At 33.6% G+C, this 13,234-nt stretch overlaps 1 protein-coding gene across 1 annotated transcript; it reads left to right on the top strand.

The window, feature by feature from the left end:
* The first annotated feature begins 1,451 nt into the window (after positions 1-1,451).
* LOC134253369 (SAP30-binding protein-like) lies at positions 1,452-12,013 on the top strand. Its single transcript, XM_062735892.1, has 10 exons — positions 1,452-1,894; positions 4,848-4,975; positions 5,136-5,178; positions 5,470-5,558; positions 5,880-5,980; positions 6,277-6,337; positions 6,634-6,685; positions 10,432-10,490; positions 10,667-10,715; positions 11,389-12,013. The coding sequence occupies exons 1-10, from the start codon at positions 1,648-1,650 to the stop codon at positions 11,556-11,558; spliced, it is 999 nt and encodes a 332-aa protein (XP_062591876.1). The 5' UTR covers positions 1,452-1,647; the 3' UTR covers positions 11,559-12,013.
* The last annotated feature ends 1,221 nt before the right edge of the window (positions 12,014-13,234 follow it).

Here is a 13,234-nt window from a genome sequence, read left to right as displayed (position 1 = left end):
AAATTACAAATAATAGCATGACAATATGTACAACGACTGTAATATGCCTATATTGTATGAGTACTATGTTCAGTTGCGGATCTAGGAATTTCGGAAAGGGGGGGGGCGCAGTAGAAGGCAGGGAGGTCCGAGGGAACTACACCGAAGCCCCAAGTTGGTCTAGGGCAAATCCCCAGTGAGAGTCCGGGGGCTTTGCTCCCGGGAGTCGACGTTTCTTACAATTAATATAAGATGTTTTTTCCTTGATTAATGGATAATGGACATATAAATTTTATATACAAAAATTTGAAACAGGAGGACGCGCACCGGCCCTGGATCCGCCTTTGTATTGTTGCTTTCTAATATTACATTTTGCATTTAATTTTTGGCATTATAAAACTGCAATAAGAGAATCTTCATTTGACATAATCCATGTAATAATTTCAACATTATTAAGGAAAAGCATTATTAAATTAGGAAAAAATTTAAAGATTATGTTAAAAAACTCTCCTCTAGAATCATTATAAAATGGACATTCTAGCAAAAAATGTAATTCAGTTGCAAACTTGGACGTGAAGTGAAGTATAACGACAGACTTTTTCACACCTAAGGAGAATTTCATTTTTACGATTTTACCACTTGCACATTTATTAAGTTTCCCGTCATATCTGCCGCCTTATGATTACAATTCTGAATTTTGTGAGAATACATCCGACTGTCCTGGTTTTTCATATATTCAAGTATTTTTTTTTTCAATATTGAATGAATTTTTATATTTAAACTATGTATTGAATTTACCAAATCTTTTCAATTAATTGGTATGGACATCTTTTCCAGAGTTAAAAAATATATCCATATATGATGGATACCTTCCCAGTTCGGAAAAGATTCCATCATTTGCACAAGTTTTAGATACTCCCATATATATAAGTCATAAAATGAGAGCTCGAGATGCCGATTCCCAAAGTGTAAAAATAAAAAAATTACCAATTCGCGGACGCTAAAGCTTATTATTATACTATAATATATGGATTAAAAATTTATTACGATGACAGAAACACCGTAGGCTGAAGTGCATGTGCGCGTGTGTTGCATGTGAGTGGGCCGGGGAGGATTTTTAAAAAAAACTTGAGATGGCATAAGTAACTAACTCAATCGACGTGTTCAAAAGTCTGTTACTGAGGATTTTTTTTTTAATTTTACATTTGGTGAAATGCAATTGAACAAGCCTAAATTAACAATTTTCCGAAGCATTTAGATTTACGTTAAATCAACACATATTTTTTATTTATATTTTCCTCATAGCAAACAGAGTAATTGTAAATAAATATCTTTAACCTTTCGAGATACTTACACACTCACTGAAGCACGCCATCCACTTGTACTTGTAAGGGAGATTAAAGATTGTTTAATTTATTTCTCACTGACTTCATTGGGCCACTCTAAATATATCGGGTTCGAGCTCAATAACATTTTAAGCGTCTTTGTTACACCGATCAACATTAATTTCTTTTAGAAAATCGTCGAAAAACGTCGAAAAATAATAATAACAATACCGATAGACATTGACGGTAGATAAAGGACTCAACTCTGTTTGTTAAACATCCTATTGTGAATTTGTTAAGGCACTGAAATGAATTACAGTTGGCTCTGATCGTTCGTGTCGCAATGGAAAGGACAGACAGTGCTAGTACTGGCATGGCATCTCTTGTCGAGATGTATGAAGAACATTCGGAAGAAGAAGAAGATAGTCCAGATGCTCCTTCTGCAGTGGACAATATTTCAGACGAAGATGAGGTCGATAGGGAATCGTCATCTCATAGTTCGAGGCCTCCATCCAGGCCAATATTTGAAGACGACAGTGCGGTATCATCGCCTCTTTCTCTTCCTGTTAAACCTGCCATGAAAAGAAAAAGTAGGTGTCACATTAAGTTGAGAGTGTAGGGAACCTTGGTTAACTAAATGGTATCGTGTTTCTGATTATTTGAAATAATGCTGAGCTCATTTCTAAAATGTCTAGTTAAACAGCTGTTAAACTGTTAAATGCAAAAAAGTAATGTAATTTTACAGTAAAACACGGTTATAGCAAACACGTTTACAATAAATTCATGCTTCAAGTTAAGTGATTTTCAATCCCCCGTGGTTTTTGAACATTTTATCATTTTACCGAATTTAAGGAATTACGTTTACAGCAAATCAAAATTTCCTATCCCTGTCACTTCCCTATAAGCTTGTTTTACTGTAGATCCCATGCTGGATATTATGTCACAAAAGAGCTATCATATACCAGTAGGGCAATAGGTCTCAGCCCTATAAGTGTTAAAAATATTTTTTTCTAAAACACCAAGGCCTTAATAGTCATATTCAATTTATAATCCCTATATTGTATGTAGTCTGAATTCAAATTTGGTTATAAAAGCGAAAAAACTTAATGAATACGCTGGTCATGAAGAACTGGTCTTTCTGCATGTAATTATTTACAAAATTTTGAACCTAACAACACGTTTCGGGACTTGGGTTAACACGTTTAAAACTTGGGTTTCTAACACGTTTCGGGACTTCTATATATTTTGTTAAGGAAATGAAATAAAACTTGTTTACTTTTGTTTGGCAATATGTTTATATATGTATAATTTCGCTGTTTTATACACAATTTATCATTTATTAAATCAAACTGTATTAGTTTGCATGCGGCATGGGGCACGCCGTGGCATGAGCATGTCAAAATTCTATGTACAAAACGCAATGTTGTCTTTACATTTCTTATTACAGCATTTGATATACAAATATATTACCTTTATAAAGTATTTGGTTCGCCAAAATTTAAGCCTTCAAAAATATATTTTAAATTAGGAATATGTATTGATTTATTTATAGTGTTTGATACGAGAGTTTGCAAACTGCAATATGTTTTGTTGTAATTGTTTTAAAAATAATTTAAACATATTCCTGTGGTTGTTTTACTTTTTCCCCAAGCTGCATGAATTGTTTCTCTCCATTTTAATAACAATTTTAAGTGTTTGATTTCATATTTGTTTACAGAATTAACAAAGGCTCAAGCTAGCACATGTGCAGTAAAAACTTTACGTTTTACGGGTAGATGTTATGTTTACTGTGTATACACAGACTACAAATTTCAATGAAAATATAATTAACACATCTTGCAAATATACCCACCAGTGCGTAATATTATGTGATGTTACATAATTAGGTACATGACACACTGTTTAAATGATACTGTAAATAAATACTAAATATTATTTAATTTGCAAATATTAAATTTTTCATTTTACATGTACGTTGTAAAAGTGTTTAAAAGACATCCTTTTAAAAAAAGAATGACTACGATGACAGGTCTCTAAATTTTATTTTTTATTAAATTTCCACCTAGCCACATTAAATAGATAAAGCTATGATGAAATTTTTTTGAATTTTTTTAAAGACATTATTTCAAACGATATCAAATGAAATCATGTTGTTTATACCATTTAAAGTTTCTTTTGCAGCAATTTCAAAAGTATGGTATTTTTTAAAAATCTACATTTTTGGGAAAATATTGGGTGTAGGTCTCATTTGTAAAATATGTTTATTTACAATGTTTTGGAAACTTTAAAAATGTTTTGCTGTAACATTTCCAGGGAGGAACAGGTTACAATAGATACTATGCTAAAACTTTTTGAAAAAAAAAATATTTGAAACTGTTTGGATGAAAAAAATAGAGAAAATCAATCAAAACATTTTGAAAACCTTTATATTTTATTGAACTTTTGATGATGGGAAAATTATTACTATTATATAAATATTGTTTGATTTGTAATTATTTCATTTACAAATAAACAAACAATATTTTTTTGCATATTTTTAGATTTTTATTTTCTTAAAATAATTTCAATAGAAACCACATAATCTTTTCAGTCCCCATTTGACCAAACTTGCATGTATATACATGTACGTAACACTTCCCTATGGGATATGTGTACCTGGTCCTAGTTGTTGTTTTAACAATTCACTGACATAATTTTAAAGATATATTCGACGGTAGCTAGAGATCACTTGAATATTCTAAAATATATATCATCAACCTGAAATATTACGTACTCTGTGTACTTAGAATAATATGCTATATCACCATAATAAAATAAATTGTTGGTGCAGGTTTCATCTCCGAAAAAATTTCTTTTTATTAAACTTGAGAAAACGTATCTATGGCGATTAAATTATAAAAAAAAATTATTTTATAAAGTTTAATGTCTGTCCATATATTTATCTAATGATACATTAATAAGATAAATAAATAATTTTAGCTAAATATGTTATTTATTTCAGTTTTTTGGAATCCCGAGGTTAAAATTTAACCCAAGTTTCATTTCTTAAACGTCTTGCCGCAAGTCCCAAACTTGTCTTATCGCTAGTGCACACTAATCGTTGTGTACCTGAATTCCAAATCTTTCAGATAATGTACCAGGTAAAATCTTGCACCCATTAAAGCCATGTTCTTTGTAAGATTAGAAGGGTGGCACAATAGAGCATCAAAAGTTTTTTTTTGTTTTGGAATATACCAGTAGAAGTTTTTATATAGCTATTCCAGAACAATCTTTTTAATAAATTTTGCAGATGACTCAGATGAGTGTTGTGTGACTTTGCCTTTTGACAACATTCATTGGGATTATAAAAAGTACTTTTCTATATTCTAGATTTATCAGTAAGCTTTAAGTGATTCCTTTGACAAACTGACTGTCACAGTGTATTTTACACACATCGTAAAATGTTTAATTTGGAACCCAACTTTCATACACACATTTTATCAGAGAATAGTCACTGGAAGATGTGTTTACCTACTAGATATTTATGGCATTTGATGGTTTTAGCTACGAGGCTGGTGTCGTACGGCCCGGATGGAGACGAGGAGGAGGGAGACAGTGATGAGGACTCGAGCCTCGGGGAGGAGGGGCAGGAGGATGAGGACACAGTAGGATCTGAGGCCATCATAGTCGACGTACAGAGATTTATACTCCTAAACCTATTTTTAAAACTCTTAATTGTGGTCAAACTAAATACACAACAATTGCTTAAACATTGTTAACTATTTCATAAGTTTAAGACTTACAGTTTAAAATCTGCCTATTTGACTCTAATACTCTACATGATTTTTACAGAATGACGTTAAACCCGAGGAGCCGTTAGATGCTGATCAAGCCTGTGAGTATTACTGTCAGGGGAATCCCCTTCTCTTCAAAGTTTGTAATTATAAAACATGTATCTCTGCCTGTCAGATGTGAAATTGTTAAGAAGTTTAATTTTGCTTTAATAAAAAAAAACAAAAAAAACAAGTTTCTGATTTTTTTTTTTTGATTACTTAAAGTTATTAAAACTGTGTGAGTTATTGAAGTCTTTATTGATCATAGTAGTTCTTGTGCACTTTTAAATGAATTTGATATCAGAATAGAGACATTCCTCTCTGTTTTTATGTTTTTTCTATCTTTGTTCTAGCATCCCTATCTCGCAGTGTACAAAACAAAACAGCAGATGAAATAGAACTTCCCGCTGAGCCACCTGGGAAGTGCTCCAAAGCTCTGCAGGTTCGGGACATATTTTCTATTGTTGGTAGTTAATTTTTAAGATAAGATGAAAAAAGTAAGGAGTTAACTTAAATAAAAAATACATTTAGTATATGTACATGATACATATACTTGTGAGAAAAATAATTTTTCTCTTCATGTATGCATGTGGAATAGGTTTGCAACAAACTGAGATACATGTAGTATTCTACTCAGCTACTCTGAGTATACAACTGGAATTTTATTTTATTCTTACTAAGTGGTTTAGCTATTAATATGCTGGGAATCAATACATTTATGAATTGCTTCATTAAAACAGATTTTTCTTTCTTCATATTTCAGGACAAAATTTCCAAGTTATACGACAAAATGCAGAATCAGGGATTAAATTTGAATTACATGAACAATAACATAAAGCAAAGGAAAAACTACCGCAATCCAAGGTATATGTTTTTCCAGTCATTACCTTTATACTGAGCTATTTCTATATTCAAATAGTCATCCTTAAATATTGTCATAATTCATTCAGTCTAACTCTGTCTCTGAAGCAAGTGTATAATTTGTTTATTTATAATTGATGAAGTGGTCACAGAATCCATTTCATATGTATGTGTTCCACTTTCACTAGGACTTATTTTGTCATGGAGATTATATACTTATACTGCATATGTTTGTATTCCTATCCATGTATAATGCATTGACACAAAATTTATTCTGCTCTTTTTTTTTTTTTTTGCAGTATTTATGAGAAGCTGATAGAATTCTGTGGTATAGATGAGAAGGGAACCAATTATCCCCCAGTAAGTACATGTAGCTGTCTTGATATTGTGTAGACCCAATCTGACTAAACCAAGACCTTTATGCTATCGCATAAATAGAGGTTTGGCTTTAGTCAGATTAATATATTGGAGTAGATCTTTTTACTTTTACTGGCTACATTCTGTTTAAAACATTAGGAAGTTTTGGAAGTTTTCAATTCATTGAAGCTCTCATATTTATGACGTCTGTTACTATTAGAATTCAATATGTGCATGGTTGTCACAAATACTGTACACCCTCATACTTCTATTGTTATATGCCTTTGCTTTACTTACAGGAAATATTTGATCCTCATCAGTGGGGAAAAGAATCATTTTATGATGCTCTGGGTAAGTGTGATTCTAATCAGGTGTGTGGGGGGGGGTGGATACATTTTATGATGCTTTGTTGACATTCTCTTATATTGAAGTTTCATCCTCTAGAACTATAAACTTGAACATTTCTATAATTCTTTGTCTATTTTTAGGTCACCTGAGTAACTCAGGTGACCTATTGCTATCTGTTTTTGTCCATCGTCGTTCGTCGTCCGTCGTATGTTAACATTTGAACATTTTCAGCTTCTTCTCTGAAACCACTGAACCAATTTCAACCAAATTTGGTATACAGCATTTATGGGTGAAGAGGAACAAAAATTTTGAATTTTATGGTTCAACCTGAGGGGTGGGGCCAAAACCACCAAAATTATAGCAATCTTTAAAAATCTTCTTTACTCCTGGACACCAAGCTGTCAAACTGTTGGCATGAATGTAATGAGCATTGAGTCCTCTACCAAAATTGTGAAATTCATGGCCCCTGGGTCAGGGGTTTTTGTGCTAGGGCGGGGCTATATAGATTATATAGTGAAAACGCATTATTTCTTTGAAAATCTTCTTCTTTGCTGTTGGGTATTAAGTAAACTAACTAAGTACATAGTTATGTTGAGCAAGAGTACCTCTACCAAAATTATGAATTTTATGGCCCCAGGGTCAGGGGTTCTAGTGTTAGGGCGGGGCTCTATTGATCATATAGTGAAAATGCATTTATTCTTTGAAAATCTTCTTCTCTGCTCTTGGGTATTAAGTAAACTAACTAAGTAAATAGTTATGTTGAGCAATAGTGCCTCTACCAAAATTGTGAATTTTATGGCCCCAGGGTCAGGGGTTATGGTGTTAGGGTGGGGCTCTTTTGATCATATAGTGAAAATGCATTTATTCTTTGAAAATCTTTTCTCTGCTTCTGGATATTAAATGAACTAACTAAACACATAGTTATGTTGAGCAAGAGTGCCTCTTCCAAAATTGTGAATTTTGTGGTCCCAGGGTCATGGGTTCTGTTGTTAGGGCGGGGCTCTATTGATCAGATAGTAAAATGCATTAATTCTTTGAAAATCGTTTTCTCTGCTTCTGGGTATTAAATAAACTAATTAAGTTCATAGTTATGTTTTCTTCCAAAATTGTGGATTTTATGGCAGGATCAGGGGTACATTAGGGTGGGGCTCTAATGATTATATAGTGAAAATGCATTAATTCTTTGAAAATCTTATCCTTTGCTCCTGGGTTTATGCCAATGATCCAAGTGTATATATTTATGATGAAGAAAGGTGCATCTAGTAAAATGGTTATTTTTTATGCCCCCTGGTCAGGGGGGGGGGGGGGGTGTTTAAAATAAATTAATGCTTTAAAATCTGCTCTATAGTATTAATCAACCATTTTATGATAAAATTTGCAAAATTTTGAAAATGTGGCCCCAGGGTCAGATTTCCTTTGGGATGAGGTGCACAACTGGTTATAAAGTGGAAGTGCATTTTCTCTTTGTTACTCTGATCTACATCTGGGTATTAGGTAAATAGAGTAAGCACGCTAAGTTTATAATGATGATAAGCAATATGGTCCTCTAAAATTGTGATTGTGAATTTCATGGCCTCTGGTTTAAAACACGAACCAATTTTAATTGTTTGAAAGTTGTTGCACGATACTCAGGTGACCTATAAGGCCCGTGGGCCTCTTGTTTTTAGGATGAATATTGTTATTACCATTTTTAGCTCACCTGAGCTGAAAGCTCAAGTGAGCTTTTCTGATCACCCATTGTCCGTCGTCCGTCTGTCCGTCCTTCTGTCTGTCTAGCTGTCCGTCCATCTGTTAACTTTTCACATTTTCAACTTCTTCTCAAGAACCACTGGGCCAATTTTAACCAAACTTGGTACAAAGCATCCTTGGGTGAAGGGGAATTTAAATTGTTAAAATAAAGGAAGGGCCAGGTCCCCTTCCAAGAGGAGATAATCAAGAAAATACAAAAATAGGTTGGGGTTATTAAAAAATCTTCTTCTCAAGAACCACTGGGCCAGAAAAACTGAAACTTTTGTGAAAGCATCCTGAGGTAGTGTAGATTCTAAATTTAAAAAATCATGACCCTCGGGGGTAGGGCAGGGCCACACTTTTACATAGAAATATATAGGAAAAATCTTTAAAAATCTTCTTCTCAAGAACCAGTGGGCCAGGAAAGCTGAAACTTATGTGGAAGCATCCTGGGGTAGTGTAGATTCTAATTTGTAAAAATCATGACCCCCGGGGGTAGGGCGGGGCCACAATAGGGAATCCAAGTTTTACATAGAAATATATAGGAACAATCTTTAAAAATCTTCTTCTCAAGAAGCAGTGTGTCAGGAAAGCTGAAACTTATGTGGAAGCATCCTGGGGTAGTGTAGATTCTAAATTGTAAAAATCACGACCCCCGGCAGTAGGGAGGGGCCACAATAGGGAATCCAAGTTTTACAAAGAAATATATAGAAAAAAATCTTTAAAAATCTTCCTCTCAAGAACCATTAGACCAGAAAAGCTGAAACTTATGTGGAAACATCCTTGGTTAGTGTAGATTCTAAATTGTTAAAATCATGACCCTGGGGGGTAGGGAGGGGCCACATTAGGGAGTCATAGTTTTATATAGAAATATATTGGAAAAATCTTTTTCTCAAGCACCAGTGGGCCAGGAAGCTGAAACTTAGGTGGAAGCATCTTGGGGTAGTGTAGTTCTAAATTATTAAAGTAAAGACCGGGGCACAATAAATATAAGAAAAGGGAAAATCTGGTAAAGAACTGCATCACCAAAGTTACTCAGGTGAGTGATGTGGCCCATGGGCCTCTTGTTTTGTTTTGATGGGGGTATTTTTAGCCGGGCTTATTGCTCAAAGAGCAATTGCCCGCTTATGTGATCCTGTTCAAGGCAGGATGTTAAACCAGTAGTCGCCATTTTAAAGTTACGTGCAAAAATATAGTTCTTACTCTCAACTGCTTTTGAGATAATACAAACGCTAAATAAAGCAACAAAAATAAAACGAAGTTTTATCTATGTAAAATAAACATTTGTAGTAATGACTTTGAAATCTTCATAAGTCAAAGAACATAGTTCATTAGCGTAAGGATTTTTGATAATCAGTGTTACCGTAGTTCTCTACACATACGGGGTAAAGCAGGAGAGGGAACCAGACTGGCCTGTTTGTTAACATTCAGCTGCGGTACCAGATTAATTCTGATTCTGACAAAATCGGACCGTGGTATTAGGATTGAAAAACTCACTGTCAGTGTCTTATCATTTATATTGATAGTTTTAAAATAATTTTTTCATCAGAATATAAACGTGATTCATGTAAGAAATCCATTCTACTCTGTAAATGAGCCCGCTCTCTGTACTTCTGAGTACTTTGATTGTAATTCCTATGTAATGTTTTATTGTGCAACATTAAAAAAATATATTATTTGAGGAAGTATGTAATAGACATACTAGTATGCTTCTTAAGTAATTTGTGCAGAGAACCATTACACAACTTTTACTTGAAGTGTTACTGAACAGTAATATACTATATGTGTACATAAATTAACATTTTCAGATTATAGCGCAATAACTGGGTACTGAGTGGTTGGTGTAATCATGAATTATTGCATCACATACCTACACCATGTATAATATTCAGTTATGACTTCTTCTGTACTCAAGAATTAATGCATTGTTGTTAGTGCCCAAACTGCTAAAATATGAAGCCCACTTTTTAAAGTACAGTAATTTGAAAAAGTATAAAACATTAAATGTTGTTTATTTATAGACAAAGCACAGAAAACAGAGATGGAGAAAAGAGAGAAAGAGAGAAAAGATAGGACAAAGGTGAAAAATAATAAGACCGTCTCACTTTTTAGTGGCATATTTCAAAGTTTTCTTATGAATATATAAAGCTAAAAAGATAGGGACAGAGGGAGAGAGATGAATATTTCCTTGAAAGCTGTCTTCAGATTTAATATCAGCATTTTAAAACCAATGTACTATTTATTTTTTATTTTTAGATAGAGTTTGTGACAGGGACGAAAAAATCAAGTTCAGATGGAGGGCCAGGTAATATTGATGATTCAGACTGGTTTGTTTACTTTATTGTAAGGAATGCCATTTTCTGTATGTATTGTCAGTAAATTTAAAGAATAACATTTATTGTAAGAAGTGACAGCTACATGTTTACTGTTTGACTAGAAAAATGAGTTACTAATTAAGATTCTCTGATCTTTTTAAGATAAATGCGTTAGAAAAAGATACAACGTTTAGCAGTTTAATAAAAAATTAAGAATTTTTATTAATTGACAGAGAAATCTTTAAAATAAAACTTCTGAAAAAAAATTAAAATCATTTTAGTTTTGTCAGCTCATAAATTACAGTAACTGGGTAGACAACATGTTTAAACCTTAACTTTGATCATTCATCCCAAAAAATATACATGTAGATCACACATTGAAATAAATATCCTTGTACATCATGTAGCCCCCCCCAAAAAAAAATACATACATGTAGATCACTCATCCAAATAAATGTACTGGTACATGTAGACCAACCCCCCTCCCCCTCCAAAAAGAAATACACGTAGCTTACTTGCAGTATCCAAAACCATTTTTAAGATGTAAAGAATAAAACTACATGTATTTACCCAAAGAAATACTCTGTGACACATCTTAGCTTTAAGTTAGGGGAGCTCAAAGAGGTTATGGCAGTATTTTAAGTATTTTTCTTCATTTTTCAGATGAGAAGAAGAGGAAGAGTAAATGGGACTCGCTACCCCAGGTGACGGGGACGAGACCGGGGGTCGTAAATCCCCCCGTCGTGGTATCCTCCCTCACCATAACAGCCACGGGAACCAAGACCACCGTCATTCCCGCTGTAGGCAACATAACCAAGAAATCAAAGTCCTGATACCTCCGTAATCTAACAGCTGAATTGTCAAGCCAAAGAAACATTGAAAAATGACAGTTTATAAATGAGTGACATCAGCAGCTGTGCTGCAGGGTATACAATAGGATTGGTTTAAACACCACAAAACATATAAAATTTATGTTGAACATCTGAAGTTAACAGAATATTTCATTTCTAGTTCTGGACTGTAAAAACTGTGAAACTGTGTAAAATACTGGTTAGTGTTATCATTCATGCAACTTTTATTATCAACATGATTCCATATAAAAATTTCATCATGTCAGTGTTTGTGCTGGATGTATGGCAGTGACTGAATAAGTGCCAGTATTAAAGATGAAGTGAAATATCACATATATACATTATATCAAATCACTCAGATTTCTTGATTACATTTTTAGTATTGGTCCTTATCAGTGAATTCTTCTCTGTGTAATATTGATAAAGTTTATTCTGTTGCTGCATTTTTGGATTTAATTACTCCAGTCTATATCTAATATGTATTAAAATTCATTGGGTGAATTCACCATGCATCGCACATATGTCTTGCTTCAGACAACTTCAAGCAATGTGAGGGTTCCCCTTTATTTACTTGTGTCTGTCTAAAAAAATTCTACGTTAGGATCACCTCGCATGACTCTCAAGATGGACATGAGAATTTTTATGATCCGCAGTGAATATGGCTGAGGCATATAAAATCTGTCATGCCTGTATTCCGTCCTTCCATTCTGCTTTGCGTTTAGTTCATTTCAAAGCTAAGTTTCAAAGAAAATATTCAAGATATTTTTATCAAACTTCGTTTGCTGTTCAATACATATTGCTAAGATCTATTTGACTGCCTCAACATTTTTACCTCGACTTTTATTTTGACTTTTCTTAAATGGACATGAGAATTTTTATTTACCATTGATTAATCAGAAATATGCAAAAGGAATACTAATTCTAAATGTCATAATTACTCAAAAAATGGCTGAGGTGATAGCCACATGTGTGTAATAAAAACTCTCTCCCACTACAAATGTAGAACTTTGGTCAGCTGTTGCAGAGTCTGGGGATGCGATTGTCTTTGGCAAATCATGTCAATCCATTTTGTCCAATGCTGCTTAATTTGGATTAAATCTAGCGATTTAGATGACTTTGACTGAAACAGGTTGTTGTTTCTTTGCAAGAATAGATGTTTCAAACGAGCCATATGTGGCTGTGCATTGTGCGATTGCAATACGGCATTAGGATGCTGCAAAATTGAATGGGTATGTGTAGGTAGAACATGGTTTCAAAGTTCATTGAATTCTAAACAAATCAATCTTACTTTCTTATAATACCTTTTTCCATATCATTACACTACCACCACCAACTTTTTTAACGTCCTGGAGGCAGTTATCTGTCTAACATTCATTTCAAAGCATTAGCACTCTTAAACTTATAAGATTTCAGATATTTTAACCAAAATGTTCAGCAGTGATGCTGTGGTCATAATCTATTGATCTGAGATCTTTGAAGTCGATATTTGGGGTGTTGTGGGGTCGGAACAATGGCATGTGAATTCCTCTTGCAATAATTCTTAGTCAACTGAAAACGGTCTTGTTAGATGATCTGTGCAGTTCAGGGATAGCTTATGTTTTAGATGACTTCCTTGCATTACATTCATGCAATTTACGTAATCCTCGGAAGTGATGCTG

Source organism: Saccostrea cucullata, unplaced genomic scaffold (assembly GCF_032062105.1).
Source record: "Saccostrea cucullata isolate Sc308-1 unplaced genomic scaffold, CSIRO_AGI_Scuc_v1 ctg68, whole genome shotgun sequence".
Classification (NCBI taxonomy): Eukaryota; Metazoa; Mollusca; class Bivalvia; order Ostreida; family Ostreidae; genus Saccostrea; species Saccostrea cuccullata.
Note: the sequence above shows the minus strand (reverse complement) of the source record. Positions and strands in the feature narration are given on the sequence as shown.

Coding starts and splice junctions, on each gene's coding strand:
- LOC134253369 (XM_062735892.1), top strand. CDS start 1,648: ATGGAAAGGACAGACAGTGCTAGTACTGGCATGGCATCTCTTGTCGAG. Junction 4,976..5,135: donor CTGAGGCCATCATAGTCGAC/GTACAGAGATTT, acceptor TGATTTTTACAG/AATGACGTTAAACCCGAGGA. Junction 5,559..5,879: donor AGTGCTCCAAAGCTCTGCAG/GTTCGGGACATA, acceptor TTCATATTTCAG/GACAAAATTTCCAAGTTATA.